General features: G+C 46.1%; 1 protein-coding gene across 1 annotated transcript in view; it reads right to left on the reverse strand.

Moving 5' to 3' along the window:
- RAB3B (RAB3B, member RAS oncogene family) overlaps positions 1-16,037 on the reverse strand; it is a 62,654-nt gene extending 46,617 nt beyond the window's left edge. The window contains exons 1-2 of the mRNA XM_058552395.1: positions 15,908-16,037; positions 8,077-8,304 (exon numbers count right to left, since the gene is read on the reverse strand). Of these exons, the coding sequence (XP_058408378.1) occupies positions 8,077-8,304 (228 nt within the window). The 5' untranslated portion in view covers positions 15,908-16,037. The remainder of the gene's footprint in view (positions 1-8,076; positions 8,305-15,907) is intronic.
- Between the last annotated feature and the right edge of the window lie 315 nt (positions 16,038-16,352).

Consider the following 16,352-nt stretch of genomic DNA (forward strand, 5'->3'; position numbering starts at 1 on the left):
GCTGCCCAGTGGTCTCTCTATAGGTCCCCAGCAGGTGGCCAGATTTCACCTTCCTGAAGGCGGCAGGAGGAGCACTAGAAGGTGTTAGGAAACCTTGCTGTGGGCCCTTAGGAAAGTCTGTATATCTCTCTGGACCTCAGCCTCCTCAGGTCTAAAACAAGAGCCTGAGATGTGATGAGCTCTAAACTCACAGGCTTGTTGGCATCTAACAAGGTGACAGGCATTCTCAGCAGGTAGTGTGAGCCTGAGACACAAACAGTGTCTGTTTCAGGCAGTTAGCAGAGAGGGCTGTCACCAGAGGGGAGGGAACTTGAGTTAGGGCCTTGAAGGATAGAGAGAATTTATGTTAGATCTTTTCCATGTTATCAATAGATGCTATGGTAGTCGGAATAATGGACCCCCAAGGATATCCCCAGAACCTGTAAATGTGTTACTTTGCAAGGCAAAAGGAACTTTGCAAATGTGATTAAATTAAGGTTTTGAGATGGGAAGATTATCCTGGATTATTTAGGTGAGCCCAAGGTAATCACAAGGGTCCTTACAAGAGAAAGGCAGGAAGGTCAGAGAGAGAGATTGGAAGATTTTATACCTCCAGCTTTGAAGATGGAAGAAGGGGCCCCAAGAAAAGGAATGCAGGAGGCCAGCCAGGTGGTGTAGTGGTTAAGTTTGCACGCTCTGCTTTGGCAGCCCGGGATTCACAGGTTCGGATCCTGGGCACAGACCTACACACTGCTCATCAAGCCATGCTGTGGCAGTGTTCCACATACAAAATAGAGGAAGTTTGGCACAGATGTTAGCTCAGGGACAATCTTCCTCAAGCAAAAAGAGGAAGATTGGCAACAGAAGTTAGCTCAGGGCCAATCTTCCTCTCACACACAAAAAAGGAATACAGGTGGCTTCTAGAAGCTGGAAAAGGTAAGTTAACAGATTCTTTCCTAGAGCCTCTAGAAGCAATGCAGACCTGCCAAACCCTGATTTTAGCCCAGTGAGATCCATTTTGAACTTCCAACCCCCAGAACTGTGAGATAATAAATTCGTGTTCTTTTAAGCCACTGAGTTTGGGGTGATTTGTGAGAGTAGCAATAGGAATCTAATATAGATGCTGATTAGACAGCTGCCCAATCTCACATAATCCATTATTATATATTCTTAAATTCTAGGGAAAAGTCAATCTTTCTTGGTGTCCTAGTTTTCTTCCCTTAACCAGAACAAAAGAACTATGCTACTCATTTTATTTCACTTTTGGAGCTCAAAGATAAATTCAGTCTCACTAGTTCCCGGAGAGCAGAGAATGTATCATATTCATATTAATTTCTCTATCTCCAGTGTCTGGCATAGTAAATATTTGTTAAATGACTGCTCAAGAGCCACAGTCCTCCTTAGTCTAGGTTTCTGGTATTATTATCTTTCCCACATTCCTAAGCTCCATTACATTTTATTGTACTCTCATATTACTGGTCCTAAGATATAGATCTTTGACATTCCCAGATTTAATATTCACTAGTTTAATATTATAAGTGACTCCAAAGCCATGTGGTGACCTCATTTCATCGAGGCTGCTGTGTGAGAATAAGGTAGTTGGCTAGTGAGTGAACCTAGCTGACTGCCCAACAGCCCCATCTCACCTGGTCTTGTTGTTCTCAGCTCCGGGTTACACAGAGTCACTCTCATCACTGTGGAATTCAAGATCTCTTACGATTCCTTCTCCTATTTGTCCCAGCTTTCATCATTCTGTCCAGTCTCCCCTTGGACCTAATGTTTACTTCTATCTATCTCTTTAATTATAAAAAGAGCTGTTGGAGGAAGAACTCTCCTTTCCCCTTCCATAAAGAAGACCATCCATGGAGAGAGAGGCTTCTGCTATAGACCTGGGTGGGATGCTTTAGGCCTTGAGCATTAGTAAGTCTGGGCCACATGGACTTTGACCCTGGGTGCATGCTGTATGAGCTAATTGCAGCTGGCGACCCATGATGGCCTGTGATTGGGTTTGTATGTCTGTCTGACTCCAGAGTGAAGTACTGGCAAGCCCTCCTTCCGTAAGGACTTGGGCCATGTGCTTCATCCTAGCTTTTATCAGTAATAAGGCTGTCACATCACTCCCCATTTTCTGATTCCTGCATCTATCTCAATTGTTTCCAAACTTACATGGAGAAGAAAAGGAGTATCATTTCTTTTTTTTTTTTTGTGAGGAAGATCGGCCCTGAGCTAACATCCATGCCAATCTTCCTCTTTTTGCCAAGGAAGACTGGCCCTGGGCTAACATCCGTGCCCATCTTCCTCCACTTTATGTGGGACACCGCCACAGCATGGCCTGACAAGGGGTGCATTGGTGCATGCCCGGGATCCAAACCCAGGCCGCCAGCAGCGGAGCACGCACACTTAACTGCTACGCCACGGGGCTGGCCCCAGGAGTATCATTTCTTGATCTCCCTAGAACCTTAATAAAAACTACTATCTGTTGAGTGTTGACTCCATGCCAGGCACTGTGTTGGTGCTTTATACACATTACCTTTTTGTGTGTGTGTGTGAGGAAGATTAGCCCTGAGCTAACATCTGTTGCCAATCCTCTTCTTTTTGCTGAGGAAGATTGGCCCTGAGCTAACATCTGTGCCCATCTTCTTCTACTTTATATGTGGGACAACTGCCACAGCATAGCTTGATAAGTGGTGCATAGGTCTGCACCCGGGATCCGGGCCTGCAAACCCCGGGCTGTCGAAGCAGAGCACATAAACTTAACCACTATGCCACTGGGCTGGTTCCCACATTATCTTTTTAAAATCATCACCAACACAGCAAAACAAGTAGAATAATGAAGGTACACACAAGTACCATAGTGACTGAGGGCTTCAGAGGAGGAAGCTGAAGAGGAAGAAAGAGGAAGGAGAACAGCGATACCAGGACATGCCCAGGAGGAAGGACAGCGGCCTATAAGCCCTTCACAAACAGAAAGTTCTTGAACCCTCAATAGAAGAATGCTGGACAGGCCAGCCAGTCCATTTCCCGGTCTTTATGCAACTATCCTCAGACACAGGAAACACTCCCACCTTTAAAGTCTTCTTGACATGCAGGTCACCAAAAAGAAGCCTCACTGGTGGGATTGGAAAGCAGGATATTCTGTCTCTCCACAATGCAGGCCCCTGCCACCACGAACCCTGACAGGGACAAGGCCTGGGGTGAGCTGGTATGGTGAAGTTCATCAGCTAAGCTAGCCTTTTAAACCATGAGTACAGTTGAGCCTGAACCTCAGCTGCAAGCCCAGGGATGAGACCTAAGTCCAGTTCAGTGATTCCTGAGCTTTGAGTTCCAGTGCCTGAGTTTGAAACAAGTCTATTCTTTTCCTTCAGGGCCCTTATCACGATGAAATTAGATATTCTTCATTCATGTACTTAGTGTCTATCCTACTGGAGTGTACACTCCATGAGAGCAGGAAGGGTGTTTCCCCACAGCTGGCACAATGCCTGGCACAGAGTGAGTACCAGATAAATGTGTATTGAATGAATGAAAGCATGAAGTTGTTTACTGTTTGGCTCCGCACAAGTAACTTGACTTCTCTGGTTTCAACCAGCCATTAAGGAGATAACTACCTCCCTGGGTGAGGGGGAAGGTACGAAAGACACAAAGAATGATTTAAAGCACATACATGAAGGGGCTGGCCCGGTGGCACAGCAGTTAATTGTGCACGTTCTGCTTCATCAGCCCGGGGTTTGCCGGTTCAGATCCTGGGTGCGGACCTACTCACTGCTCATCAAGCCATGCTGAGGCAGCGTCCCACATAGAAGAGCTACAACTCTACAACTATGATACACAACTATGTACTGGGGGTTTGAGGAGAAAAAAAGAGGAAGATTGACAACAGATCTTAGCACAGGGCCACTCTTCCTCAAAAAAAAAAAAAAAAAGCACGTACGAGAAGAAACACATTCATATATCGCTGACAATATCCGTAGTTCTTTGTATCTACTCAAGTCTTCATAGGTCTCCTGGGCTTTCCCTTCCATTTCCTCATCTGATCTTCATAACAACCCATGAGGCAAGCAAAGCAAGGATTACTTTTTCCATTTGATAGTTGAGGAAACAGGCCCATGGAGGGGAAGGGTCACTCCTGATCACACAACGACTGCAGGGCAGAGCCAGGACTGGAACCCAAGAATCCAGAGTCCTAGGTCAGCTCAGTCCTCCCAGACCCCCGATTCTTCCCTTGACCAACAGCCTCTGCAATGGGCCTCCGTGTGCAGGTAGTAGAAGGCCCTCTCCCACTTTTCTCTTCCCACAGGGCTAGTGGTTGCTTAGCAACCAGCACCCAGCAGTAACTGGCCTCTAGTCAGGTCTGTTGCTGTGGAGTTACCGAGTCTCCTTCCCTTCGCACCTGTGTGTGCTCTCACTCCCTATTAATGAGACTCCTCCCCTATTCCCACCTCCCCAGTAAGAGTCTCTTCTCTGATCTACAATAATTAACCTCTCAGAAAACAGAGGGGGCTCTCAGGGACCTATGTGGGGAGGGGCCCCAGGGAGCAAGGCACTACCAATGCCCTCAGCATCCAACATCCCCTTGAGATGACAGAATCTCCTTTTGTGAATGGTCCTGCTCAGCAATGCGCATAACCTCCTCTTCTTCCCTCTCCACCTTCCACCCTGACGATGGCTTTCTGAAATCCCCTGGGAGAGATTAAATGGGCTGGAGGAATTTAACTGAACACTTCATATAGTGCTAGTGAGTCCCTGGATGCTGTTCCAGCACTCCTGGAACCACAGGTGGGAAACCTTGGGAGGTGACCCAGTCATCCTTTGCATGTGAATCAGGAGCAGAGAAAGGATAGAATCTAACATTGACTGCATTCCTGATATGAGCCAGGCACAATAGTGTGTTATCACATGCAGGCCCCCCCCAACCTGTGAAAGTCTCTTTTACAGTTGAGGATATCATCTATTCATGGAAGTGAAGTGACTTACCAAAGCTCACACAGCTTTGGTAAAATCATGGAAATTTTGTGTACAAAAGTAAATACATGTAAGCAGATATAGATAAGTAGATATGTGTTCCTCCCTCTCCCTGTACAATTAATTGATCATCAAAACCTGTAAATTCTAGTCCTAAACCTCTCTCCTCATTTCCATCCCTTATATAATTTTGACACTGTCTTAGCGTTATGGACTAAATATTTGTGTCCTCCCCAAATTCAAACTTTGAAGCCTAACGTTTAGTATGGTTATATTTGGAGATGGGGACTCTAAGGAAGTAATTAAAGTTAATCGAGGTCATATGAGTGGGGCCCTGATGGCTCTCTCAATCTCTCTCCACGTGTATGCACCAAGGAAATGCCATGTGAGCACACAGCAAGAGAGCTGTCTGCAACCCCAAGGGGAGAGCTCTTGCCAGACGTCAATCCTGCTGGCACCTTGATCTTGGAATTCTAGTCCCCAGAGCTGTGAGAAAATAAATTTCTGTTGTTTAAGCCACCCAGTCTCTTATATTTTTAGTAGTCCAAGCAGACTTATACCCTTAATTCAGGCCCTTAAACTTACTGAAACCACTAGTTTCTTTGCCTTGCTTCCATCTACCCTCCAAACTGAAGCCAGAGATTTTTCTAAAATGCAAATCTTATCTTTTTAAAACTCTTCTATGGCTCCCCAGTGCTTACTGTAGTGGTCTCCAAATTTATACCCCTGTAAGTCAGAAAAATGTAGGCACAGCACCCACAATATTTGTGCATTTACTTAGATTATATATACAATATATCTACAATACATTAAATAACATAAATAGTACATTAAAATGACATAAATAATATTTAAATGTTTACATTTTAATGCAATTATGTATTTAATGGATTTATGAACAGTACAGAAAACTTTATTTTTTGCTACAGAAAAGCACATATAGACACATACACAAAAACTCTTTGCTAATATTTTTTTTAGCAAGAGCAATGTGATTGACTATGTCAGCTCTAATTAGATCATCATTGATTTTACCTCGAAATGCGGCTGACAATGAACTTGTGCTAGGAGTCAGAGAAACATCAGTTCAGCCATTTTCTTGGGCTCACTCGGGCTCACTATAATTAGTATCATCTTCAATCAGAAGTTCCTTTGCAGGACTCTTTTAAAGCCCATATCCACTGTGAGGGTTCACTTAGTTAAAATTAGGTAGTACAATCAATAAATCCACATAACCAGACACAGGAAAACTGCAAAAGCTCACAATGGGCTGAAAATGATAGAAGGAGTGAAGGAGCCGCCACTGCCAACCCCTTAGGAGGGCACAATGTCTCCTACCTGAAGATTTTTCAAGCGTAGGATGTGACCACCTGATGTGGAGATCAAATGAAGACATCTGTGTCAATCCATGTAGTAAACATTAGTAAAAATTTATTTCATATTAATAGATAAAAATAAACTGTAATAGTTTCTTCAGCTCCCTAAGGAGTCTTCAGACATGTGCCCACCAGCCCATGGCCAGAACTTTTTGTTTGTTGTGCAAGGTCTCCCTGATCCACAAGCTGCTGCTACCTGACAGCGTCACCAGCAAATTTGTCTCTGAGCACCCCTCCCTGCTCTTTCACAGCCTTGCTCCAGTTTCACTAGATTGCTCACCATGCCCCAAATATCCTGTGCTCTCACCCACCTCTGTGCATGGGGTGCAAGGAGGATGTCAGATAACACAAGTGGAAGCGGTCACACATAATAGGTACTTAATAAAGCTTATTGATTCTCAGCATGAAGAAGTTAAACTAGATCAGTGGTTCTTCAATTTTAGCCTGCCTCAAAACCACCTGGAAGGCTTATTAAAACACAGATTGTCGAGCCATGCCCCAGAGTTTCTGATTCAGTGGGTCTGGGGAGGGGCCTGAGAATTTGTGCTTCCAACCAATTCTCAGGTGATGCTGATGCTGCTGATCTGGAGACCACACTTCTAGAACCAATGAACAAATGGTCTGTATAGCTTCTCACATTTCTAATGATTTATGATTCCTCAATACTTTTAATAGAGATTAAATGAACAAAATGAACTTTTATCTCTATATAAATTAATATTTAACATTATCATAAATGGAAATATGGGCTCTATAAGACCTAACATGCACAGTGTAGAGAAAAGAGCACACAATTTAGAATCAGGAGATCTGAGTTGGAATCCCACTTTGCAGCTGTGTGGTTGAACTAACGCAAGTTAATTAATCTCTGAGTCTGAATTTTTTTCTTCTGTAAAACAGGACTCTATTAAAAGAATACCTGCCGGAGCCTGCCTGGTGGTGTAGCCACTTCCTCTTTGGTATCTTGGATCTCTCCCTCTGGGAGAAGCTAGCTGCCATGCCATGAAGACACTTAAGCAGCTCTGTGGAGAGGGCCAGTTGGGAAGGAACTAAGGCCTCCTGCTAACAGCCAGCACCAGACACGTGAGTAAATCACGTTGGAAGGGGATCCTCCAGCCCCACTCAAACCTTCAGATGACTGCAGCCCAAGCCAACATCTGGATGTAACCTCATGAGAGGCAACAAGCCAGAAACCAAGCCACTCTCAAATGTCTGATCCACAGAAACTGTGTGATAATGAATTATCATCGTTGTTTTAAGCCATCAAGTTCTGAAGTGATTTGTTACGTGGTGACAAATTATGGATACAGTAGCTAATATTTATTGTGTATTTACTATGTTCCAGGAACTATGCTAAGCATTCAACAGCCCTATGATGTAGATGCTGTTATAATACCCAAAGAGGAGATGGTAGCCCAGAGATGTTAAGTAATTTAGTCAAGGTTCCATGACTTGTAAGTGGCAGAACTGGAATTTAAATCCAAGTCTCTAACTCCAAAGCCCAGATTCTTGGTCACTCACTTATACAGACCAGGACAAAGCTTCTTGGACAGTTAAGCAGCAGAAGCAACTGAGCCCCCAGAGGAGAGCCAACTTGTATAAAACCAGCAAGAGGCATCCCAGGGGCCAGACCTGCAGCAGCATTGGTGCCAGATGCCATAAGACCCAGAAGTTCCAAACAGGTCCCACCTCCCAGCCAGCCCTTGTACTAGCAGACCAGTTACCTCTTAGGACAATCCTGCCCAGGATGCCCAGTACTCACCCAGATCTGCAGCTTCACTCGCTTCTCATGGCGGTAGACTGTCTTCACCTTGAAATCAATGCCCACAGTGCTGACAAAGGCTGGAGTGAAGGTGTCATCAGCATAGCGGAAGAGGAAGGAGGTCTTGCCAACACTGCTGTTGCCGATGATGAGCAGTTTGAACATGTAGTCAAAATTCTGGTCGGAGGCATCCTTGACTCCTGCTTTACCATCAGTCACTGAAGCCATCTGCAGGAGAGACTTATAGTTATTCAGGAACACACCTCCAGTGTCACTCTGAGTCACCAATCTTTTAATGGTCACCCCGCCATTCACTTACTCCCCACCCCAGCATCACTGAGGAAACGCACACTACTCAGAATCACCCCATCACTGCACCTGCCCCAAATGTTGGTTCAGGATTGGGGTGGAACCCAGCTCCTCCCATTCATTCCTTCAACAAATATTTACTGAGCACGTTGCTCTGGGTCAAGCCCCGTGCTGGGCATGAAGAATACAAATATGAATCAGACATGGTGTCTGACCTCTGAGTGGCCACAGATTAGCATAAAAAGCACATAAACACAAAGTAACAATGCAATAGATAAGTGATAAGACAGAGGGACGCCTTGGCTGAGGAAGCCCACAAGAAGCATCTAACCCAACCTGGAGGCAGGTGGTCAAGGAGAGGCTCTTGTAGAAGGCAGCTCCTGAGCTGAGGAGCTTTGAAAAGAAAAAAAGCCAAAAACAGCAATCACATGAACATTCCAGGAAAGGCCCATACAGGGCTATCATTCCTCTGTTGCAAAAACTTTTATGGCTTCTCAAAGCTCTAAAGATCAAGCCCAAACTGTTCAACTTGACAGAGAACCAACTAACCAAAGAATAAACTCTCTGAACTTTATCTTCCCCTAAGCCATCTCCCACCGACCTGTGCTATTTTATACCAAATTACACACGTTACTCCAAATATGCCACATTATTTTTTTGCTTTTGTCCCTTTAGACATGTATTCTTTCTTTCTGCCTACAACCCTCTTCTCCTCCTAATAGACTCCGATTCATCCTTGCAGATCCACGTGAAGTCTCCTGTTCCTGTGCATGGAGAGGATGCACTCCTGCCCCTGTGCTGCCAGAGCACCCTAACAGCATTTGTATCATTTCAGAACTGTTTACTATTCCAGCTCCTCCTTTAGACTGAGCATGTAGGACTTAATGTAATTCATTTCTGCATCCCTAGCTTCTAGCACAAGTCCTAGCACATAATCCACATCCGCACCCAGTAAATGTGTGTTGAATTAATAAAAGTCACATCACCACTCTGGGGCCCAAATTCATCATCTGGAAAATGGGGAGAACAATTTCTGCCCTGCTTTTCTCACAGGGCTATTAGAGGAGTCAAATGAGAGAACAATGATTAAGACCTTAGTAAACTGGTAAATCCCCCACAGGTGTGACCATAAGTCATTATTATTCCAAATCCTTCAAAATCTATAACTTTTGTTTATTTTTGTTCATTTGCTCACTCATTCATTCAACAAGTATTTATTACGCGCCAGCCATTCCCTGAGACCCCAGCCCTCTCAGACCTGCCACCATCCTCTCCTTTCCTAGAACACTTTGGAGCAGAACCCCGTAATCCAGCAGTTGGTCCCATACTCTTGAGTCTTTAATTGCATCTTCTGCGTTTCAGCAGCCACAGGTGCCCTGCTTCTCCACTTGCAATCTCTCCTTGCGCTCAGCACTGGGTACTTGGATGGGTTCGGTAAGTGGTCAGAGGAGGGTGGGAGCATAGCCCTAACGTGAGATAATGTCCAGGGTATCACTCTCTTTAGGAATTCCTGCTTTTTTCCCCAAAGGAAAAGAAAGTGAGACTGGTGGATTGAGCTTTATGGGCCTCTCAGGTGAGCTGTAAGGACAAGGAGCTGACAAATATAGAAGGTTTAAAGCCCTCTTGAAGAAAGGTCAGACACACATGTGGGATTATTAGCAGCCCTTTAATAATACTTCTTTGAATATGCCACCACAAGCCTCTGGTAGCCTCTGTTCTCTTTTCTCCCAGCTCCCAAGCCTTTATCTGAGACCCTCAGCCCCATTCCTGTATCAATCTGCCCCATGACAAGGCTCACTGGGTGGGTGTGGAACATGCCCAGCACACTTGGAGACTGAGGCGTAGCATTTACATGGAAGAAGAAAGGGAGATTGGAGGGGAGGGTGCCATCACCTGCTAAACTGTTTTGTATCCCTGACTTTTCAGTTTTCATGGGACAAGATGCAGAGCCTGTTTCAAGAACTGGCAATTCAAAGGAATTATGCTTTTTCTACCTTAAAACAAGGGAAGCAACCACAACAACCTCACACCATCCTCCACTCTGCTGCCGCCAGTCATCTTTGTTTCTTTACAAGAGAAAATATCTACTTTGAAAGTACATATTCATTATAAAAAATTAGGAAAAAATGAGTGTGAAAAAAATTTTTTTAATTACCAGACATCCCACTCACTCAGAAACTACCATTGTTAACATTTTGAGTGTATTTCCTTCCTTATTTTTTCATGCAACAAAGTGCCATCTATTGGGCCAGCCCCATGGCTTAATGGTTAAGTGCACGGGCTCCACGACTGGCAGCCCGGGTTCTGATCCCAGGCACGCACCGACGCACCGCTTCTCTGACCATGCTGAGGCCACGTCCCACATACAGCAACTAGAAGGATGTGCAGCTATGACATACAACTATCTACTGGGGCTTTGGGGAAAAAAAGGAGGAGGATTGGCAATAGATGTTAGCTCAGAGCCAGTCTTCCTCAGCAAAAAGAGGAGGATGATTAGCATGGATGTTAGCTCAGGGTTGATCTTCCTCAAAAAAAAAAAAAAAAAAGTGCCATCTATTTAAATTATTTTAAATTATAGCTTATTATTTGTTAATTTAAAATGTAACACACATTGAGAATAATTCAAACACTTTTACTAACACACTTTTACTATCTGCAACTACTGCAATTACTTTATCACTATCTGTAGTTTGCATTATTTTAATTTTTAGCATAAAAAATAAATAACATGGAACCTAAAGGTTTACAGTGAAAAGTAAGTCTTGCTTGCACCCTGATTCCCAATCCCCAGTTCCCCTCCCCAGAGGCAAACATATTACAATGTATGTATCCTTCAGAAATAGTCTTTGCATGTAAAAGCATAGAGGTCTGTTTATATTTGTTAACAAATATAGCATACATTCTAGTCTATATCTTCTATGTATATTTTAATAGCTGAGATCATCTTTCATTAGTTTTGTATCCTGCTCCTTTTCACTTAACATTATATCGTGAATATTTTACTGAGACTTTTAAAATTCTTCATAAATATCATTTCAATTGGCTACATTATAGTCCATCCTGTGGATGTGTCATATGACCAATTCTTTAATGTTGTACAAATAAGTTATTTTTCTATTCTTAATTATTATAAATTTGAGTGCAATGACCATTTCTTTACATAAATATTTATTCACTTTCCTATTTATTTCTTTAGGAGAGATCTCGAGAAATGGAACTCATTCCTCAACTGAATTCTTGGGCAAGTCATATTGCCTCTCCAAGCCACAGCATTTTTACCTTAAAATAGAGAAAATACCACCTACTTCACAGAGCTATGGTACAAGTAGAATGAGCAGCTATCGTATGTAAATAATCTGGCATGATTTCTTGGCCCATGGGAGGTACTCAAAAATTATTTCACTGGCCCCTTTAATTCACCTCTGCAGTCAAATCTTCTTCAACCGCCCTCTCCTTGATCTGGGCTCCATTATTTGAGCTTGTTTTACAATTAACTGCCTCCCCTTGTGGATTCAGCTGAGTTTTATCCATCCTTATACCCAGTCAACACTGGACCTGTAGCAAATCCTTAGGGCATGTTACTCCTTTCAATAAACATTCATTGAGCATTTGCGTGCACCAGCCTATCGATGTAAACGTCATACGATTGATCTTCATTTTTCTGATGCAGCTGTTTACACTCTTAGAATGCTGGAATTACAAGGGATTTTGGAGCAGCATCTTTATCATAACAAAAGCCTGGCTACTGCTTCCAGCTTTCCCAGTAATTCAATGTATGAACTTGGGCAAGTCACTTAAACTCTGAGCCTCAGCGTCTCATCTATGATATAGTAAAAATATCTACCTCACAAGGCTGCTGTGAATTTTACATAAGACAAAGTATATAAATGTGCTCTGTACAGTGCTGAGAAAAATGCACATGGCCTCGTGTAGAATCAGCAGGAAATGTGCCTGTCTTTATTAGCTATGTCTGACACAGTTGTGAGAGTGGGGAGTGAGGCAAAAGTCAAAAATAGATTCAATTCCTGGTCTGATCCCCTTCCCTTCATTTTATAGGTAAAAAAATTGAGGATCCACAAAGAGAAATGATTTGTTCAAGGTCATACAGCAAGGCAGCCGGAGTGTCATACTAGAACTTCTGTTATCTAATGACTTCCACATTGGGTTGGGTTTAGGGAAAATAAAAACCACAACAATATTAGGGTGAGTAAAGAAGCATCTCCAGCACCCTGAGCGTCTCTTTCCTAGCACTTGCCACACTGTGCTGTCAGCATCTGTTTATGTGCACACAGCGTAGCTTTCCCAGTAGGTGGTGTGAGAATAAGGAGAGGCAGAGGGCCAGAGGTTCAGTTGGAAGGCATGTTCAGATGGAAGCCCCCAAGGGGTCTTTTCAGGAGGTGGGGGCAGGGGCTACACAGACATTTAGAAGAGAGGCAAAAAGCATCCCAGCAGGCAGCTGCCTGAGGCAGATCTGAGCAGACAGGTCACTGCACAGTGATGCGTGCAGAGAACCGCATTTGTAAGATAAGCATCAATCAGATCTTCCCTCTCTTTTGTGACAGTCACATAAATGATAGAGTTGGGTAGCTCACTATCTCCGTGACAAGCAAGACAGATGAAGGCCCAGGGACCATCTGGGGAGTCATCCCTGGTCCCAGGCTGGAGGAAAGAAGGAAATGGCTCCTCCAAGGGTTGATGCGAAAAGCAAATAATGCTTTCAGTCCGATAGGCAGCAGGAATAAGCACCTAAGGAAGAAGCCAACTTCAGGAGCCAGGAAAGAGGGGAGAGAGGAGAGAGCCCTAAAATCCAGCAAGAAGAGATCAACTGGATACATGTAGTGCAGAAGTGAATGGATGAACTTCTCTTTTGATGGAAAGAGCACAAGATTGAGTCAGAGAGACCTGGGTTGAGCCCCGGCTCTCTCAGCACTTGTGTAACCTTAGGCAGGTCAGTTTCCTCATCTATAAAAAGTTAATAAAATGACTTCCTGGCAAACCGTTGTAAGAATTAAGATCTGTGTATGGCAGAGTGCTTTACAAACCCCTTAAAAATTTTTTTTTTGGTCTGTGTGCTTCATGTTTTCTTCTACCAAGTCATCCTGGGTAGTGGAAATAACTTGGAGGTCCAAATCACACAAACTAGATTCAGTTTCCAGGTCTATAAGATCTTAGCAAGAAATTTTACATAAGACACAGTTTCCTCGTTGATAAAACAAGCACTGTTGGGAAGATTATAGTCAATGCTGATAAAGCATCTAGATAGTATATGACATATAGCAGGTGCTCAATAAATGTAATTCATCTTCCTATTGAGAACATTTATTAGTGAGGATAAGGAGGGAGGTGGGCAAATGTGGACCTCACCCTACTACATGCAACCTCCTCTTTAAAGCCACATTCCACCAACTTTTCTAATTCAACCTTTCTTTAGACCATTCCCCACTGCCAACCTATCACCACCAGCCCAGCCCACCTCCTCATGGTTTCCCCAGGTCTCTCAGAGCCACAGAAACAGTATAATAGCTACCATTTATCGCGCACCTACTAAATGCCAGGCACTCTACTGGGCGATTTTAATGCATTCTATCTTGCACAGAATGTAGGCACACCTGCGTAATAATATTAGTGGCCTCTCTCTTTTGGACAGTACTTTACAGTCCACGAAGCTCTTTTCACCCACATTATCATATTTGCTTCTCACAACAATTCTTGGGGGTGGAGGAGGAAATTGAGGCAGGAGCACCACCACGGGTCAACTGTTCATTCAATCAACATTCACTGAGCACTTACTGTGTGCCAGGCCCTGTGCTGCACTCTGCAGTGATGGAGAGGAACCTTAGGAGTTCTGAGCTCAGAGGGGAAACCCTTGTTAAGCATCCTCTATAGGTTACTGATGCTTCCCTTCATATCATAATCCTTAAGAAACTGGAGATTTATTTCTTGGACTGGAGATTATTTTAGATTTTTGCCTTTTTCCATAGTGTTTCCTTTGATAAGAATATGCCTTCCTCCGCTGCTAGCTAAACCCTTCATGACCAGGAAGCCTTCCCTTACCCATGGTCCTCTGGCAAAATGTCTCTCCTCTGGCTAACACAGGGCCAAGACTTCCACTTCCATGATAGGGCTTTTCACGGACTTCCATTGTCTTCCTCCCTTTATAGGCAGAGAACAGGTGAGCATCCACCTGTGCACACACACATCCTCTCATTTTACTGTCCCCCACCCCTTTCCATCTGGATTCCAGGAGGTTGGGATGGAGGGCCCTGTCTTTCTCCCACCCTTCTGTGCACCTCTATTAGCTTCCAGATGCTGCCGCCCTGCCCTCCCTAAAGCCCCTTCCCACACTTGGACTCCAGAACAGAGCTGCCTGTGGATGAATTTTTCTGTCCACGATTCTCTTCTTGTCTGTGATCCCAGGTAGCATGTAACAAGGTCCAGTGCCTGTGCCCCCTCCTCGGCCTTCTGAGGCGCTAAGACACAGCCAGCACCTGGGTGCCCAAGGACTCCACTCCAGGCCCCCATTATCTTTCCACTCTCACACCACAACCCACACCTGGCCTCCTCCCCAACCTGACCCAGCGCACCCACCACCCTAAACTCTCCAAGTTCCTTGACAGTTCCTCCACTCCCAGCCGCCAGACCCCTGCTCTATTCCAGTGCCCCTCCACCCCCAACCCTGCCCAGAACTCAGGCGCCAGGGCCCAGATCCAAGGCCACTGCCCTCTCCCTCCGCCAGTTCCCTGCCCCCTTCCTCTGCAGTCAGGGTAGATCTAGCCTTGCCTCCTACCTTCCCATTCTTCCAGGCTTCCCGCCTCCAAGCCCTACCCCTTGCCCCCCCTCAAGGTTACCCCACCCTGGCCCGTCCCTAGCTGGGCTCCGCAGCGTTTTCGCTCCCAGCTCTCCACACTCACGTCCCCTCGCCCCTCTACCTTGTCCCCGACCAGCACCCCCTCTTGCACAGCTTCCCTTCCTCTCGTCACCTCACTCCTCTCCAGTTCAAAACGACCCCCGCCGACCCAGTCCTCTCCCCTTAGCTCCTCACCTCCACGCCTCCCCCCTGCCTCGTCCCTTCAATCCTCTCGCTTCAGGACCCCTTTCGCCCCTCGGCTGTCCGGTGTCCTGTCCCCGCACCTCCCCGCTCAGCTCCCTCCTTCCATCTCCCCCGCCCCCAGCGCCCCGCGTTTTCCCCTCTGCGATCCCTCACTGCGCTCCGGTTGCTGCTCGCCCTTTTCCCCCAGCCGGGGCGCCCTCTTTCTGGCTCCCCTTCTCCTGCTGCCCCCCACCCTGGGAGCTCCCCGTGCGGCCCTGACGGTCCGGGTGGACCCCTCAGTGCCCCTTCCCCAGGCTAGCGCCCACCTCACCGCTGCGGTGCCCCCTCCTTAGCGGCCTCCCCCAGCCCCTTCTCCTCGGGGTCCCCTCCTCTGCCCTGCGCTCCTTCTCAGTGCCACTCGCTGTCCGCAGCGCCCCGAGCCGGGGACCGGTCCCTGATCCTCCTGGGCGGGTGCCGGGCCGCGCCCCTTACCTGGGACTCCGGGCGCGGGACGAGCGGCTCGCTCCAGCAGCGCAGCGGGGCGCGGGACCTGGCGGCGGCGGCGGCAGCGGCAGGCGCAGCGGGGTTCGCGGAGCAGGCGGTGCGGGGCGGGTCTGGGGCCCACAGCCGCGACTTAGGGCTGAGGCTCGGGCTCGGGCTCCGGCTCGGCTCGGCTCCAGCCGCGTCCAGGCCCCACCCACGCCCCGCCCAGGGGCGGAGTCCGTTATCGCCCCGCCCCGGCCCCCAGTTCCCCACAGTTGTAGAGAATCCAAGGCGTCTCAGGGGCCGTGAGCTCCCCAATATCTGGGTGGCTATCGTGATTTATGTTAATTTTCCATAGACTGAACTTACTAGGGTGATGAGGGAGCTTTGGGTACCGAGCTTTGCCATCTCCAAAGCACTTTCCTGTCAGTTATGTCGTTTCATCCGCACAAAA

Source organism: Diceros bicornis, chromosome 13, assembly GCF_020826845.1.
Source record: "Diceros bicornis minor isolate mBicDic1 chromosome 13, mDicBic1.mat.cur, whole genome shotgun sequence".
Classification (NCBI taxonomy): Eukaryota; Metazoa; Chordata; class Mammalia; order Perissodactyla; family Rhinocerotidae; genus Diceros; species Diceros bicornis.